The sequence below is a fragment of the Notolabrus celidotus genome, chromosome 5 (assembly GCF_009762535.1).
Source record: "Notolabrus celidotus isolate fNotCel1 chromosome 5, fNotCel1.pri, whole genome shotgun sequence".
Lineage (NCBI taxonomy): Eukaryota > Metazoa > Chordata > Actinopteri > Labriformes > Labridae > Notolabrus > Notolabrus celidotus.
The window spans coordinates 7390703-7409607 of NC_048276.1; the positions used below are offsets into that span (position 1 = coordinate 7390703).

An 18905-nucleotide genomic window follows, 5' to 3' on the forward strand; every position below is an offset into this window, starting at 1 on the left:
CTAGAATAGTGACCCCAAACTTTTGAACGGTAGTGTATGTGTGAACGTTCCTGTTGCATAATGACACCACGGTTGACGTACAAGCTGGACTGGGCTTTGCTGGGAAATTCACAAGATTATTTACACCGGTATGCTTGTGAATGTTTAAGGTAGTTATGGCTTCCGGTTACATATCATTCAACCAAAGTCTGGATTGACACACAGAGTCATTGAGGTTTCATCAAGCATTATCGAAAGCACCTGTGTGGGTGTGAAGTAGGCAATCAGGGTCTTTGGATCGGATTTTGATCCAACCGTGGGTCCGTAATGAAATGATTTCACAAATGCATGAGGTATTTTTATTAGTGTCTTGTCCTTCATCATTGTCTTTGATGCATATCTTTTATGTAATGTTGCGCAACTGATAGGTACATGAATGATGCAAACACTTGATGAGAACATCATGCAACCTCAAGTCAACATACCCTTAGAGTATTTCCGTTAAATGCTCAGCGAGTGGGTGTTTTTTTTTTTCCAATACAGATCTCCAACAGAGTAACGGGTCAGATTACATTTTGATGCCACAGCTTTCATATCACTTATATTGAGCAGAACACACAGAGTTTTCCAGTCATACCTCTATGCCTGGTATGTACTGACATGTTACTGACATATACATGTAAATATAAAATGTAACAATTCTCCAAGCAGAATTCACATATTTTATTTATTTTGTTATTCAACTTTCACCCTCATATACTTTTTTTTTAAATGTAAAAACTACCTCTGCTACTCACCACTGCACTATTATCATATTATTTTAGTCTGTACATATTAGTCATGCCTATTTGTTGTTCTTTGTATTTAAAGCTGTTATTGTTATTATTATTATATTTTTATTTTTATTATATTTGTATTTTTATTTGTATGTTTTATTCTTATGCCTTGTACAAAGAGAGCACAGTTTACCAAAGTCAAATTCCTTGTGTGTTCAAGCATACCTGGCCAATAAAGCTGATTCTGATTCTGATTGACTTACAGTGTAGTTACTCATAAGTAGGACATATTAACCATGACAAATCCTTCACACTGAACAACAAGTTCTAAAGTCTGTTTTCATTTGGACTGTATTCACAGTATTTTATCTTGTAAAGAGAATGATAAGAGGTGGCTAATGAGTCTGCCACTGCTCAGAGTGTACCCGCACCATCAAAACATGCCATACCTACAGATATGTCAAAGTGCTGGAAGCTAACACGCTGTCCAACACTGATATACGTGTGTGAGTGCAAGGAAACAGAGTCATTATAGTGATTTAGACGACAAGGTGAAATATTCAGTTAGCATTAATCCTTTTACTCTATAACGCCAAGCGTGTCATATTTGATACATCAGTTTTTGAGACCTCTACATCATCAGTGTGATACATTTCTTCAGGAAAAAACTGATGTAGTGGTTTTCAGGGATATTTTTGCCAATTTTGAAAAAGTTTGGATGAAAAAAACTTACACATTTTAACTGAAACTTCAAGATGAATTTTTAGCCTATCAAAGTTTGATGGCTAAAAATGTTGCTCAGACTCCCCTTCCGCTCGGTCAGAGAGGAGTTCATGATAACACGGGCACGGGAACACCTGCAGTATTCTGGATCCAGAGATGCAAAAGTGTCCGGTGCAGGGATTGTTGTGAGGACAGGGAGGAAGTGGAGGGCAGCTGAGGCAGTCCAACAGGCGGAGACTTGGCTGAAGCACAAGGCCATCCTTGGATCAGTAGCGCAGGGCAGAACTGGACTTGGGAGCCTAACAGCGACCAGATACATCAGAAGATGTTTCTAAAACTGATACATATATGAAAATTGATATTTAATTTTTTTTTTATTGTCAGAAGGTCCAATAAACACTCAATTTTCAAAGAATTAGAATTTTCTGACATTATTTGATGGTTCAGGCTTTACAGGGTTAAAATATTCAGTTGTCTGTTTAATGACATCAAACAGGGATGTTTATGTACAACTTAAAATTCGCCCTCTGCTTTGGTTTATTCCCAATAATGATTTCACTGTTGCCTTTTCTCTCACACGCTCCAGGTCCATCTGTTGGAGTCCAACACACAGGTCGTGCTCATGTAAGTGCTGCCCCCCCCCCCCCCCCCCCCCCCCCCCCCCCCCCCAAAGACTCCTGCTGTGATAATTCTTCATCATGTGGCTCAGCAGTGTGTGTCAGACATAACAGGGACTCTTTCTGAACCCTTGCAGGCAGCAGAGCGCCAGGAGCAAACTACAGACGGCTCCATCGGTGAGTGAGGGGAGCAAACAGCAGATGGCACTTTGTACTTCTTGTCTAGCGTGCCATTAGTGCACATATGTAGAGTGTGAAGGAAAAGCTCTATCCAATCCTTTGAGGTTTTGAATCACAGTGAACACATTGAAGTTTAGGGACTAGTCTGGGATTTTGCATGATACAGTGAATGCTTCATATCAAGCTGCACCAGGTGAGTCTTTCTAGCTTGACTCAAAGGCTGGAACAAAAGGGAAACAGCTTGCTTCTGACACCTTTAAAAGTTGCTTCACCTTCTTTTTTTGTCTCTCTGCTTTTTGCATTTGATAAACTTTCCGTTGTGTGTCGTTCTCAGGGTTGAAGGAGGTGGTGTTAGTGATCCAGAGTCAGAGAAACTCTTATCATGCCCGTCGAGCCGGCCAGAGGAAGGTGGAGATTCTGCAGCAGGCAGCTGAACTGGGACAGGTAACGTGATAGGCAGCACTGTACAGAGCATTACTAAGGATAAGAAGTTGATCACACGCCCTATGCACAGACGCCCACTCTCTTTTCCCATTTCCTACTCTATACACTGTCCTAACATCTCTACACAGGCCTGAAAAAGCCCCAAAATAACCTTTAAAAAACTCTCTAGAGGTTCACAGTCTCCAGTGGATGAATCCCACTGCCCTGATGATCCCCTGGTGTTTGCATTTAAGAAGAAGGCTACTGTTACAAAGCTGTTAAATCAAGAGAATCACAGCTTCTTCTTTTGAAAAGTACACACACATAGAAAAAAGATAGAACAAATACAAACAGAAAGAAATTAAGTGAATCACAGACGTGTGTGATGTTATTGTGGATGGCAGACGGAATAAAAACACTGCAGTTAATCTGATTTTGGCATGCCTGAAAAGCCCTCTTCTTCAGTCCTCCTCAGAACACTCTGTTTTCCCTCTGACCACGCCCCCTCCGGAAGTGGATGTGCCTCGGCTGTCCAGCACGTTGATCTAATGTTTACATGATGGCTGAATATACACGGCTGCTCAGAGATCGCGTTACTTCAACCCTCTGAATCTGATCCAGAATCTGATCCTGACGGAGAGGCGCCTGCAGCAGGACCTTTCTGAAGGATTGGTCACAGATTTAGTGTTAGATCTTCAAATCTGCAGACGTGGGGAGTAAAACCGACCTTTGTGGTTATTAAGACAGCCTACAACTAACATGCCTCCCTCCTAAGCTCCTTGTTAGCACACATTTGTGCAGGTAATGAAAAACGGAGGAGGGATTCAGTATTATTTTATACAGTCTATGGGCTGAACAAGCTCCGAGCTCTGACTCCGTGACAGACCGGATATTGTTGTTACGTAACAAAAACACGGAAGTCTGAAACGGCTCGTTTCACACACATTTACAGAAAGGTGTAGAAATCAAAACAGGGGCAGAATGGATTTTTTTCATTCTCGGGGGGTTTGTAGACATGCCAGGGACACATATTTCAGGTAGAGAACCATTAAAAAGTCAATTTTGCATGATATGTCACCTTTAACTGGAAGCCAATGTAGGGAAGATAGAATCGGAGTGATGTGGGTTGTCCGGCTGGACTTGGTCTACAGCCTTGCAGCAGATGGAGGGACGACTTACTGAGACAGGTGAAAAGTGAATTACAATAGTCCAGTCGGGATGAAACAAAAGCATGAATGATCATTTCCAGTTCAGGATGTGACACAACAGACCTAAGTTTGGCAATGTTTCGTAAATGGAAGAAGCATGACCGGGACAACTGTTTTATGTGGTGATCAGAATACATGGACTGATCGAATATAACTCCAAGATTTCTGAGTTTAGAAACACAGCCACATGTTCATATAGGTAGGCTAATTTTCTGCAGACCAGCTAAATGAAGCCACATTAAATCACTTTGGTGCGGCAGAGGGGTTTGCAAGTCTTTGGCACCTATATTTCGCTGGCTTAAAAGTTTGGGAACTCCTGTTCTAGAGGCATCAGTATTTTTTCAGGTCCTCACAAGAGCTCTAACTATGATAAAAAGGTCATCTCTTCCAATGTCTAGGCGCTGCCTTGTTATTTCCCCTTGTCTCTCGCTATAGTCCTGCTTTGAACATTCAAATTTCCCGGCCCCACATGTAGCAAACACGAGACTCCCTCTGGGTTTTTTGTGCACAAACCACTCTTTAAGGCAGAACATCATGTTTTCAAGATTGAGGTGATCAAGAAACATGAAAAAAATAGATTAAAAAAACACTCCAGGAGATTCAGTGGAGCAATATTAAATCCCAGGCCACCTCTGAATCTCCTTTTCAATGTTCTTTACCTTCACACTTATACTTAAGCTGTAAATATTTGCAGGTTCTTTCAGTGAAAGATACAAAATGTCTTGTTGCTTATTTCTGCCTTGGTGTGGTATAATACAGGCACCAATAGGTGTCCTCCTCACCACAGAGCTTCCCTGCTCAGCCTGAGATGATCCAAACACGACCCTGCAGGGAGGCTGTGAAAACTAAATTGCTTCAGAGCTGAGTGAAATGAGATGACGGTCACATGGACATGACAGCCTGCAGCAGAGACACAGAATAGTTGAGTTCATTTGATGGGAGTGGGTTCTGTGAAAAGAGGAGACAGTCATTCAGGCTTTGATTCTTCCTCCAGTCTCTTTTATAATTCAGAAAACACTCCCTGAGAGGAGGGACGGCAGAAGGGGTTCACAGGGAGGGTTCCTACAACACAGCATATTAAAAATAAAACGTGTCTCAGACTGATTAAATCTTTATTCCCCCTGACGAGTGAAAAGGCTTCAGATGTGATTCCTTTTCATCAGCTTTGGTCAAGACAGAAGTTATGTGGTTCTTTGTTAATGATAAAACTGTTTCCTATAATGTAACACTTTTGTTTGCTGACGCTCGATTTGTTATATGAAAAGTATGTTTTCTCTCTGGAGTGAAAAGACCTCTGCAGCCTTCAAAACAAATATGATGCAGCAGCTGTAGATTCTTTAATTACAGATGCTTTGTTTGCCAACATATAGGAGCAGGATTCACCGGGGACAGTGATTGAATTCGACATGTCTGTGATTGTTTTGTTTTGAAGCCATGCTCTGCTGCTGGGTCAGGTTTGAGGTATTTACGCATCGATTTCACCCTGAGGAAACAAAGAAAATGCACTCAGTGGGAAGCTCTATGGTTATGACACAGAGATGATCAGACAGAAATAAATACTATGTTGAAAAACAGCAATGAACAAAAGAATGAAGAAAATAAGAAATAAGTCAATACAAACAATGGAACGCTACAAGTTTTGTGTTTCCTGCTTTTAACTGGCATTCAAAGATCCACAGGTGTCTCTCCCTTAAAGCTGGGGTTGGTAGTCAGATTTAAATACACTTTTTGTTATACTGGTTAAAATGATCTTTATGTCCCGATGGAAATCAATACATAATGCAGGGTTCCCACGCATCCTGGAAAACCTGGAAAACCTGGAAAATAGTTGACTAGTTTTCCAGTACTGGAAAACACCTGGAAAATGGGAGAAAAAGTCAAATGTCCTGGAAAATGACAGATTGTCCTGGAAAAGTATTACAACATGACTGCGTGCGACCTGACAAAGTTAAAAAAAACACATCTCCATTCAACATTTGTGGCCATTTTTGTCATTTAGTTCTATTTAGGTCAATTTATGCACTGATCCTCGGATTATTATTTATTTATTTATTTCACTAAGGCAGCTTCCAGAGTCCTTTGCTGGCTCTTTTGTTTTTTTTCTTAGCTCATTTTATATTTTTTGAGAAAATAGAAAGCTGAGATGAGAGTTGGCCATCATTGTTACTTGGTTGCACTAATAAAGTGAAGTGCTGTACATCTGTGGTTGCATTATTCTATAATCAATTTGCCATCATTTCTAAGCATGTAAGAGATGATTTCATGGATAGCCATAGACTTTCAATGTAGACTTCCACTGAGAGGAACATATTAGACTATTTAGGAACTAAATTAGGAACTTAATTTGGACTGTCATACCAGCTTGATCATCACTGAAAATGTACTTGAAATGTCCTGGAAAATGATCTCTGGAAAAGAGTGGGAACCCTGATAATGTGTTCTTAAAAAAGAGCGAAAAAGAACCGCTATCTACAGCTGGAGTAAACCTGGGAAAACACCAACCAATCCCTGCCTTTGGGAGCCAAAATATGAAACCAATCAAATCCAGTCCTGCCGTTCTGCCCGCCTCCTGCAAAGCGTACATTTCATGTTTGTTTGTGTTTTTAACTTTCACTATGATAATGTTTTGGTGTTTTCTCACTGCTGAGTGAGACATGAGTTGACGTAGTGTAAAACACAAACCATGTGCTAAGGACCGGTTTTGAATCAGTCACCATCATATGGTCGCGAATCAGCGGCGCTCCTGCATGTGAGCGGTGGCGTCGTTTTGGAGGAGCTCCGAGGGGAGTGGTTAGACGGAGTCCTGAGGAAATGCTACATTCAAATTCATGCTAGTTTTCTGTGACTACCAACCCTAGCTTTAAAGCTCATGTAAGGAACTTTCTGCTTGTGTTGATTTTGGTGCCCCCTTGAGGACAAAGTGATACCTCTTATCTTAACTATCTTGTCCTGTACATGTGTGAGTCCTGTTTTCCCAAAAGTATCATTGTGCTTTCTTTGAACAGTCAAAAGTGGAAAAGTTGAAAAGGGGTTTTCTTGTCCGTGCTGTGGATCGTCCTCGCAGCAGGTACAGCCATGAAAAACGACAGAAAGTGTCAGTTCTGTCACGGGTGACCTTGTTTGCTCGTGAAGAGGCCTCACTGTTCATTTTCATTTGTTTCATTGCCAGATGAAAACTCCTCAAGGTGATATTGTCAAAACTTCCCAGTAAAACTTAAAGCTACTCTAAAGAGCTTTCATTCGTGTTGATTGACCCTGATGACAAAGGGGTGTTGCTTTAATCCTTGTTGACTTTAAAGTATCATCCTGCTTTCTTTTAACCACCAAATGCATCACTCATTGATGCTTTTTGTCATGCTAACACTTCATCTCTCAATCAATCTTTATTTATAAAGCCCCAAATCACAACAAACGTTATCTGAAGACTCTTTACAAACAGAGCAGGTCTAGACCGTACTCTATGTTATATTAACAAAGACCCAACATCCCAGACAGGATAAGATCCAGTCCCATCTTACAGACAGGACTCAGTCTGAACTCATCTTAATCCGACATGAGCAGAGCACTTTGCAGCATTTAGAAAGTTACAGCAGCAAGGACAAACTTCCTTTAACAGGCAGAAACCTCCAGCAGAACCAGACTCATGTTAGACACACATCTGCTGAGACTGAGTTGGGGTTGGAGAGAGGGATAGAGGGAGATGAAGAGATGATAATGATGAGAAGAATTGTAGTAGTTGTAGCAGCTGGAGTCTGGAAGTCTACAGGAACCTACGAGACAAGGGAGCTCAGGGACTCCAGAAAGGTCTACAGTTAGTAACTTTAATGGGACAGGGAGAGTTAAAGTAAGTGATTTCTGTGCTGCTTTGCATGATACAAATAATTCATTCACAGTTTTTGACAATGATGTGAGTGATGGGTCGTCTTGATGTCAAAGAATGCATGATGCAGAGATACAGTCATGACCTAATTTTGATAAAGGTGACTTTCCGCTCCCTTTTAAACAAAAATGTTTTAATTTTGGAGTCAAATTCATAATCCATCAGAGTCCAGAGAGGCTAGAGGCTAGAATAAAGTCTCTGTTAAGATCTCAATATCTGCCCCTATAGGTAGAGTTTTTATAAGTAACATCTTTATGTCTGTGGATTTGAATGCATCATACTAACTCTCTGTCCAAACATTTACCACCCATGATAGGTTTCGTAATTACCACCCTTAGATGCATTCACGTGTAATTACTCCGAGAGGTTGTGATGCCTCAGTGAGGAAGGTTTATCACGGCTAGATTGAGCTTGATTGTAGCGAGGTGTTTCGAATGAGGGCAGGTTGTGCGTCATGCGGTTTATGACCAACATATAATCAGTGGGGTTTTTTTAACAAAGGTGCGGTGGTGATACAATCTGACACACGGTGGGCTTGCTGTCCCATTTTAGTTTGTTTCATTGTTTTATTGGGAAGAATCATGATACAGCAGTTTAATTTTACTGTCATGTTTACACAGATTCATATCTGAATCAATATTATAAACTAGGAGATAAACATCTTGTGACAGCCATGCCAACTGTGTCTTTATTATTGGCTGTAAGTAAAAGCCTTTAATCCAAGATGGCAGCCTCATCATTCAGCCTGTTTTGCTGCTGTGCTGTAACTTTCCTCTCCCACCCACCACGACATATTTAAACAGAAGGTAATAAAAAACCTGGACGCCCCAGAATCTATACAGACCTGAGCAGAGGTGTGTTTGGACCTGAGCTTTTCAATAATGGGGGTCCAATGGGAAATGAGGGAACCGTTCTTAACATTATTACTTTTTAAAATGTATTTAACCTTTATTTAACCAGGTGAGTTAATTGAGAACCAATTCTCATTTGAAATAACGACCTGGGCGAAAAGGCAACACAGTTGGCATGACAATAAATAAAAGACAAAACAAAAAACAGAGAGGACACACAGAGAAACCTAGAGACAGAACAATACAATACAAACGTATAACAGCAGTGAACAACTTAAAAGCAATTTAAAAGCAAGTGCAGTGATGTTGAGTTATGGGGTGTATTAAGTTTTTGAAAGTGGGGAGTGGAATGAGAGAGGTCAGCTTTAGGGATTGTTGAAGGTGATTCCAGTCATTTGCAGCGGAAAACTGGAAGGAGATGTGACCAAAGGAGGTCCGGGCTTTGGGTGGGATGAGTTTGATAAGGCTACTTGAGCGCAGGCTACGGTTTGTGCTGTGAACTTTGATTACAGTGATTACAGTTAGACAACTAGAAAGATTCAATGTTTTGTCACACATTAGGTTCTGGAGTTTTGTTTAACTGCAGGAAGGGTTGTTGAGTCACTGGACCAAATTAAAGTTGGAATTAAGTCTGACACTGATGAAGGTGCAGATAAAATCCTTCTGGCTCCTCCCGATCAGTTCAAGGTTCAAGATTACTTTATTTGTACACGTTTGTAGATTTTGTTTGCAGTGAGCCAGCCTCTTTTTTTTACAACACAGGACAAGACCCGACAAAGTGATAAAGTGCTCAGTACGAAAAAGTGAACAAGAAGTTAGCAATTCTATGAAGCCAAAGTCAGAAAAACAAGTTAGAAAGTTCCACCAGTAAAAAGAACAAGATAAATCATCTCTTAATCCATCTTCGTACACCTTCTTCTTATCGCAAAACATGATACAAGATACAATGCAAATCCTTTTTCCTTTTCCTTTCTTCTCTTTTTTGTTTGTTTGTTTGTTTGTTTGTTTGTGTTTTGGTTTATCCTCTACCTTCTTATTTTTATTATATTTTACTCTATTTTATCTTTATTTAATCTTCATCTTTTTAGGGAGCCTTTTTTAACATCTGGCAAGGGACTACGGATGTAAACTAGCCTTTTGAATAACTCTGGCATATTTACAGAAGTGTTAATTAATATGCATGGACCTTTTAAATAATAAATAAATTAAATAAATCAAATAAATCAAATCAAATACAAATACAAATACAAATACAAATACAAATAGAATAAAATAAGAAAAAATTAAATTAAATACAAAAAAATTAAATACAAATATAGTAAAATAAATAAAATTAAAATGAAATAAGATAAAATAAAATACAGCAAGTATTACAGATATATACACTATGTACACTTCTACACTTCTATCTTGTGAATCAATAGTAAGGTAAGTTATTGCACAGTAAAATTGCACCAGGTTTGCACACAGTAATAAAAACACACACACCGGATTCAAAAATGAGAAGTTTACAGTCAGTTTGTGGGTGAGAATCATTAATAATGATCCGGGAAACAGAAACATAGTGCAGGGTTATAAAGTAGCAGCTATGTAGTGAAATGAAAGATGATGACAGATGAAGTTTGATATGGTCCTAAATAAAGACCTTCAACTTTTCTCATGGTCACTCTTTTATCCCGGAAGAGAGGGTTCATCTCAGCCTACAGAGGAAAAACGCCTGAAGGCACTGACTGTCGTTTTCTACCTATTCCAGGCTGTTCTTACATTAAGCCGTCGATGACAGCACTATTAATAGCTGCATGGAGGGGATTTAGGATTTCTTCTTCACGAGTCATTTAATGAGGAGAGAAACGCAAAATAGCTTCACACACAGGAGGATGTGCACATGTTGTCTCTCAATGTCAAAGACACAGCGTCAGTATTTAATAATTTCCAGCAAGGTTTCCTTAAAAGTTTGATCCTTCTTTAAACTTTCAGTCACAATGTTTGGATTTTGAATAAGTTAGAGATACTCTGGCTCCATTATTACACCCTATGAAGCCTTTGACAGGTGGAAAATGAACTTTAAATCCATTCAGATGTATATCATCTACATTAAAAAAAACATTGAATGTACTTCTCACTTCTGTTTTTGGACGATAACATAGTGTAGAGTGTGGAGGGGCAATATCAACTTTTGAACAGTGCCCTCTAGTGGTGAGTTTAGCAACATCCTCCAATGGGAGAGTTGTGTTTTTGATTGTTATCAGAATAAATTACTCCTTCAAGTTGACAGTTTTTAATGATTATTTTAATGGATTTGGAATGTTCTTGGAATTATATAAAATAAAATAATTTCAAAAAGGTGTATTTTCAATCTTAAACCACTTTTAAAAGTTTTTCTTGACATTAAATTAATAAAAAAATTATTTAATTCTTTTTCAGATTCCTCAAAAAACTGTTACCTTCCTAAAAAATATGTATACATGTGGTTGGATATATGTTATATATATTCAAAGAGAATGCACCATGTTATTCACATGAAATTAATTTTAATATGACATAATTTCAGATCTTTTAGAGTTTCCAAAGCAGGCTTATTGGTTGGTAAAAAGATTCAAATGTGGCATTAAACGCTTGAACATAGAACTTTTTTAAATTTTTCTCATTTAAGGATTAAATATCCTCTAAACTTTGATTCACACTTTTTAATTAACTGTTTATAACATGCTCAAAAGCCAGATAAATGATGTTCAAAGTGTGTAAAAAACACAGTTACCTTATAACAACTGAAGCAGAGCAACATTCGGGGTAAGGAGTGAATTGTTTTCTGTCATGCACAAAATTCAGATTGACCTCAGTGTTGTTTACCTCCCTTAAATGTCATTTTCCATTTTTCTGTGTAGAATGAAATCACTTTGTTTCATGCAGGGAGTTCCAGTTGTTCTTCTCCTCCATGAGCTGTCAGAGTACGACGGGGACTGGAGCATCCTCCCTGCACTTCCTCAGTGAGTGTTAAACCAACAGATAGAGATGAGGTTGAACACATTGATAGATTTTATAGCATTTATTTAAATTAATCTGTCATTTAGACATAAAGTGAATCTCTTCTTGTGGATCTTTCCAGTCTCTCTGAAACCTATGGTCAGTCCTCAGCCTGGTTTTTCTTCATAGAGGAGGAGACACAAGTCACGCTGTCTGCTCTGCTGCAAGTCCTCAACAGATATCCAATACGAGAGGTGATGACTTACCTACAACACTCACTTTCTGCTATGACAATGTCTTGATTGTGACCTCAATTCAATTCAAAACCTTTATTTATTCTTGGAAAGACATTGAAGTTTCTCTCATTTCCAATGTTGTCGAGTTTACAGGCAGAAACAACAAAACATAGTCACTAAAAAAACTATAGATTAATTAAAACAGATATAACGTGAGACACAGTGGTAAGAGATCAAAGTCTTAAACTCTGCAAAAGAGGGAATAGATATAAACTTTAAAGTCTGTTAGAGGGTAGTCCATGTAGGGGCATCGATGGAGAATGCTGACCTTCTGAGTTCAGTGTAAACTTGAGGGGCTTTCAGAACGAGCCAATCAGAAGAGCGAGTCATGTAGGATCCATAATGCCACTCCAACAAGTTCACAATGTAGAATGGTAGCTTTCCACTCAGGGCCTTAAAAATATAAAAAATACCAGAGTTTGTTTGACCTCTGCTCAAGAGAAGGCCAACCAACCTTCTCATAGAGGACACAGTGATGTATCTGAACCGGAGAGCAGAGTAACAGAGTTCAAGGGTATATAAATCACATCAGCATAATCTAAAACAGATACAAACTCTGCTTCAACAACTCTTTTTCAGAACTGTGACAAAAACAACCAAAAAAAACGTATTTACACATCCCTCTCCTCTGCTCCTCCATCTGATTCTCACAGGAGTGGTTTTTGGGGAAGCGTCTGAATGACGAAGACGCTTCAATCATCCACCACTACGCTTTCTCTGAAGACCCCGTCTCCTTCGGTTACCCTGACCCGGCAGCAGGCTGGGCTCTCAGCACGTCGCTGCTTCTTAGGTGGGTGTGTGTAAATGTGTGTCCTTTTCTTTTTAAGACATTCGGCAAAAGCCTTAATTCTTATTGTACACAGATGAACAAAATGAGGAGCCTTATTGTTCATATTAAAGGCTATAAGGAAACAAAACACAGCTGAATACACCATATATACTCTAATTAGGTAAGTGATAAAATATATGGAATTATAATCTGCTTTTATAATGATGATAATAATACAAACTTTATTTATATAGCATCTTTAAAAACTAATGTTTACAAAGTGCTTTGACAAACAAAGCATGGCAGGATTTGAATGACAGAGTAAACCTTTAACAGACAGAGAGGAGTGCAGAAATTCTAACAATGCAAAAAAACAAAACACAATGCAAAAGGTTAAAACCAAGCGGCAAACTCCGGTCTCAAACGATGAAGCCAATGCGGAAGTGATATAAACTGCAATACATCGAAAATCCGCTTGAGGCTGGCTGCAGGAACACCGGAAACCACATAGATATGAATGGGAAAAAGACGATCTTTGCAGTATTAATAAACATGTTTACAGCCTGGTTCAAAAAACGGCTTGGCCCTACAACGCTAATCTCTCTAATGGCATACACTGTACGGGGGGTGAATTTTTTTCTAACGTGACGGTTAAGAAGATATTAAGATTATGAGTTTTGCCCAAATAAGGACATGACTGACGTGAATCCCGGTCGGGAACACACAGCCATTGGCTAAGAGACTCACACTACGTCACACTCTGCCTAGTTGAGTTCCGCATTACCAATATGGCTGCTGCCGTCGATTTGCTTCAAAACAGCTCTCAGGAACAGATGGGTGACGTCACGGATACTACGTCCATATTTTTTACAGTCTATGGTTAAAACCAATGAATGCAAATTAAACAGAATAAAGTGGTGAGACAGTAAACCAATAAATCATTGTTATAGAGGTTTTTTAAAATAAATAAATAAATGAATAAATAAATAAAGGCATTAAAGGACAATAGAAGAGAAAATAGTAAAAGATAGATTAAGACAATTAAAATTATAAATGAATAGTAAATGAATAAATGATCAAATTAAATAAAAAATAATTAATTCATAAAGAAATTTATAAAATGGAGAAATTTAAATAAAAAGAGGTTAAAAGGGTGAAGTCACATAAAAGCAAATCTGTAAAAGTGAGTCTTAAGAAGAGATTTAAAAGATGTCACTGACTCACTGAGGTCGTTCCAAAGTCAAGGGCTCTGATTGAGAAAGCTGGATCCCCTTTGGATTTGAGCCTCGACTTTGGAATGACCAAAAGTGCCCCACATCTAGGATCTAAGGCTGCAAGATGGTTCGTATGGTGTCAGCAATTCTGCACCAGACCCAGACAAGCTTTGGAAGTGCTCAGTAAAATCTTATAATCTATTCTACAATGCACAGGAAGCCAGCAGAGAGAAGCGAGGACAGGAATTATGTGATGACGTCTGTTGATTTACACTCATTATTTATACCCATTTCAATAACAGATTTTACACACAAAGGAGGACTTAGAGGTAATACAGAACTGAAACCAACAACTCAGGACCTCCATGACTTCCAATCTTCCAAGTTTATCCTTAGATATAATATAGGAACACTTTATCATGCTCATGCTGTCTTCTCTCAACATCCCCCTCTCTCTTGTGTTCCAGACTTGCAGCGCGAGTCCAACACGAGCCGCTGAAGTCTGATTTCACGATCGACTTGAAACACGAGGTAATTTAAAACAATTTCCCGAAAGATCTCCTGAACCTGTGTGTCCTCTCCTGCCTGTCAATACACTAACGTATTATATGAGAAGACTGTTCCTCAGGCTCAATTCTACTTTTACCACAGAGAGAGTGTAAATGATGTCCTCTCACAGGCTCAGACATTTAACAATGACTGACATTAAGTCTCCGGGGACAGAAGAGCCTCTCGATGAAAAGGCCTCTGAAGCTTTGGAAGTGTTAAGCTGTTATAGACCTATTACTGCATTGTTAAAGCACTACTTCCGAGTGGGTCTAATTATATGTGTGTGTGCGTGTGTGTGTGTGTGACCAGACACACTCAAGCACACAACAATTACTCTGCACAAGAGTAAGACATTTCTTAAATGTCCTTTATAGCACAAGATGATTTCCCTTTTTTCTCAGTGACGACAAGCGGTTCAGACACGATTTAAACTCAGTTCAGGGTTCCCACGCGTCCTGGAAAACCTGGAAAACCTGGAAAACCTGGAAAACAGTTGACCAGTTTTCCAGTACTGGAAAACACCTGGAAAATGGGAGAAAAAGTAAAATGTCCTGGAAAATAAAGGATTGTCCTGGAAAATGATTCCAACATGACTGAGTGCGACCTGACAAGGTTAAAAAAAACACATCCCCATTCAACATTTGTGGACATTTTTGTCATTCAGTTCTATTTAGGTCAATTTATGCCCTGATCCTCAGATTATTATTATTATTATTTATTTCAGTAAGGCAGCTTCCAGAGTCCTTTGCTGGCTCTTTTGTTTTTTACTAATTTTATATTTTTTGAGAAAAGAGAAAGCTGAGATGAGACTTGGACATCACTGTTACTTGGTTGCACTAATAAAGTGAAGTGCTGTACATCTGTGGTTGCATTGTTCTATAATTAATTTGCCATCATTTTTAAGCATGTAAGAGATGATTTCATGGATAGCCATAGACTGCACGTCTTTCAATGTAGACTTCCACTGAGAGGAACATATTAGACTATTTAGGAACTAAATTAGGAACTCAATTTAGACTGTCATACCAGCTTGATCATCACTGAAAATGTCCTGGAAAATGATCTCTGGAAAAGAGTGGGAACCCTGTCAGTTTTTTTTAAAACTTCTATGAGGAACGTTCTTTTGTGTCCACCTTTGTGACGTTTGTGGATACATTTTCTTGCTGATCTGAGCTTAAACATGCTTAGATAGTGTTTAATCTGAAAATCTCATCCTGCTGTACTAGAAATGTCAACTTGTCATGAGTTGATGTTTAGTTTCAGATTCTTTTTTTGTGTTTCATGCCTTGTTTCCTCTCTGTCTGTTTTCTGTATTAGCTATAAGTTACCCTGTCTTCCTTGTGTTGTTAGTGATCCATGTAGTGTTATATTCCTTTGGGTATTTTCTTATGTTTTATCCATAGACTGTATAAAATATGGACGTAGTATCCGTGACGTCACCCATCTGTTCCTGAGAGCTGTTTTGAAGCCAATCGATGGTGGCAGCCATATTGGAAATGCAGAGCTCAATCAGGCAGTGTGTGCCGTAAAGGGGCGGAGTTTGAGCCTCCTAGCCAACAGCTATGTGTTCCCGACCGGGAGTCACGTCAGTCATGTCCTTATTTGGGCAAAAACTCGTAATCTTTTTTTTTTTTTTTTAAGTTATATTTTTGGCCTTTTTGCCTTTATTTGATAGGATAGGTGGAGAGAGACAATAAATGTGGGGAGTAGAGAGCGGGGGAATGCATGCAGGAAATGGTCGACCGGCTGGGAATTGAACCTGGGCGACCCCTGCGACGAGGACTGCAGCCTCTGTATGTGGGGCGCTTAGCTGCTAGGCCACCAGCACCCCAAAAACTCATAATCTTAATATCTTCTGAACAGTCGCGTTAGAAAAAAATTCACCCCCCGTACAGTGTGTGCCGATAGAGAGATTAGCTTCGTAGGGCCAAGCCGTCATTTGAACCAGGCTGTAAACATGTTTATTAATGCTGCAAAGATCGTCTTTTTCCCATTCATGTCTATGTGGTTTCTGGTGTTTCTGCAGCCAGCCTCAAGCGGATTCTAGATGTATTGCAGTTTATAACACTTCCGCATGGGCTTCATCGTTTGAGACCGGAGGTTGCCGCTTGGTTCCCACCTGTCAATCAAGTCAGCTGTGCGTCTCATAATGGAAAACTCGCAATCTTAATATTTTCAAAATTACAGCGTTATGAAAACATTCCTGCTCTGTTTGTAAAGAGTCTTGAGATAACGTTTGTTGTGATTTGGTGCTATATAAATAAAGATTGATTAGACTTAGACAATTAGACAATTTCTGTATGAAGATAAATGAACTGTCTGAATATCTTAACCCAGCATCTGCTATCTAAATGTGTGATAAATAAAGGCGTTTGGATGTCAGTGTTAGCAGTACGTTATAAAAAGGTGTTGTACAAACGTAGCGTCTTCAGTCCCTGACAGCTGTGAGAGAGAGCGGGGGGATGACGGAGGCGACAGCTCTGAGGAGTAATCTCTAATCTCTCTGTTTGATCAGGCTGTGATGGGTTTGTATCTCTCTCCCCACGGGGACTCACAGACTTTTTGAAGCCATGCTCCAACAATCCTCTGAGGCGTTTCTGCCTCCCAAACGAAGTCCTTCTGGTCTTGGACTAACAGATGATACTCTCTATGTTGCTTCTTTAGAAAATTACTACGACTGAAGGGGAAGTTTGGCTTTTTAAGTTTTCTTTAGATGGAGAAAAAAAAAGCCTTTATTGAGCTTTTCTTTTGAGGAATAGTTTGTTTTATGGATTTCCAGAAGCGCACATCCAAAATGTTGAGCAATGTGTCTGCTTTTCAATTCTCAAATGAGTTATGACTTAAAAGAAACTTCTCCCTTGTGAGTAAACGACTTCAACCCTCATGTGTGTGTTTGAGTTACTGATGCCAAGAGCTGTCAGGAAGTCAAAGATATTTATTATATCGGGGATCCAGACTCAGATATTGTTCATTACTGGAAAATAATACACCACAAATCACACGCAAACTGTTTCCACCATTAATCTGCCCCTGCTTGTGCCTCTGTTGTTTTCCAGATTGCATTGTTTATTTGGGAGGAAGGAAACGGTCCAAAGCTGACAGCAGTCCCAGAGTTTTGCACGGAGACAAGAGACAACTGTGCGACGACATTTACAACCTACCTGCCCAACTGTGTAAGTGCATTTACAGTGACATTTACAGGGCTACAGTTGTCTGATATAAACATTATGTGTGTGTGGGCAGGTGTCTGTTATCCCTTTGTATGTCTTATCTGCACCGTTTGGAAACTCGTGCTTAATCTGTAAGATATTTAGAGGGTAATGATTCGTCCTGACAGCCGTTACTGGATATGGAATCATGGAGCATGAGTTCAGAGCAAGTAATGACCTAAAGAAGGAATGGTAATATAAATAATCAATCACTAAACATCATGTGTATGACTCAGCAGTCCATTCTAGAGAAATGTCAACCTGATCACTTTACACACGATGCCGCTGCCAGGAGGACCTATTGTACTGCGATACAAATAATAGAATGAGTGGGCTGAGTCCATCTGAAGGCTTAAAGGAAACCAAGCGGACGAGAACAGTGCTGAGTGGGATGGAAACTCACCGCAGCTTTTGTTTGTCAAGTTGGATTACATCGAACACAAACCAGCACTAAAGATGTTTGAAACAAACAAGGTTGTATTCAATGCGTATGTATTTTCTCTTGGTTTCTTAGTTCAGTCTCTTGTGTTTCCTGTTTTAATTTTGTAGTTTTTGCTCCTTGTGTGTCTATTTTAGTTTTCCCTCCTTTTTGATTGTATTCACCTGTTCCTTATTGTTCTCACCTGTGTCTCGTTACCCAGTGTGAAGAGGCCAGATTTGATTTGCTTGAGGTGGACTTCCAACATCAAGAGACTTCATTTTATGGAGGATGTAGTGACCATTTTTCTTCACGCAACTCTGACTCTTCACTAATTTAAATCTCAACCCAAAACCTAAATTTCATACATTTCATGCACTTCATGTAAAGGGACTTTTAGTACTTAGAAAAGTGCTATATAAGACCCATCAATTATTATTATTACATATATATATTTTATTTATTTATTTATTTGTTTGTTTAGTTATTTATTTATTATTGTTATTATTATGATTATTATTATTTCCCTCTTATTATTATTATTTATTTATATATTATTATTATTATTAATTAGTATTTTTTGTCGCCACTTCTTCACACTAGCTTCAGTGTTTACATCAAGCGGCAACCTCCGGTCTAAAAATATGAGTCAATGCGGAAGTGTTAAAAGCTGCAGTTCATCGAGGATCCGCTTGAGGCTGGCTCCGGAAGTACCGGAAGTCACATACACATGAATGGGGAAAAGACGATCTTTGCAGCATTAATAAACATGTTCACAGCCTGGTACAGAAGATGAGTGTAGTCTGGATAGCTAATTTCTCGATGTCCTCTCACTGTGAGGGGGGTGAA

At 39.1% G+C, this 18905-nt stretch overlaps 1 protein-coding gene across 1 annotated transcript in view; it reads left to right on the forward strand.

Moving 5' to 3' along the window:
• The window catches only part of b3glctb (beta 3-glucosyltransferase b), a 35588-nt gene that overhangs the window by 4876 nt on the left and 11807 nt on the right, over positions 1–18905 (forward strand). Inside the window, exons 2-9 of the mRNA XM_034683975.1 lie at positions 2065–2102; positions 2233–2272; positions 2610–2719; positions 11548–11624; positions 11744–11855; positions 12551–12687; positions 14348–14411; positions 17486–17602. Of these exons, the coding sequence (XP_034539866.1) occupies positions 2065–2102; positions 2233–2272; positions 2610–2719; positions 11548–11624; positions 11744–11855; positions 12551–12687; positions 14348–14411; positions 17486–17602 (695 nt within the window). The remainder of the gene's footprint in view (positions 1–2064; positions 2103–2232; positions 2273–2609; positions 2720–11547; positions 11625–11743; positions 11856–12550; positions 12688–14347; positions 14412–17485; positions 17603–18905) is intronic.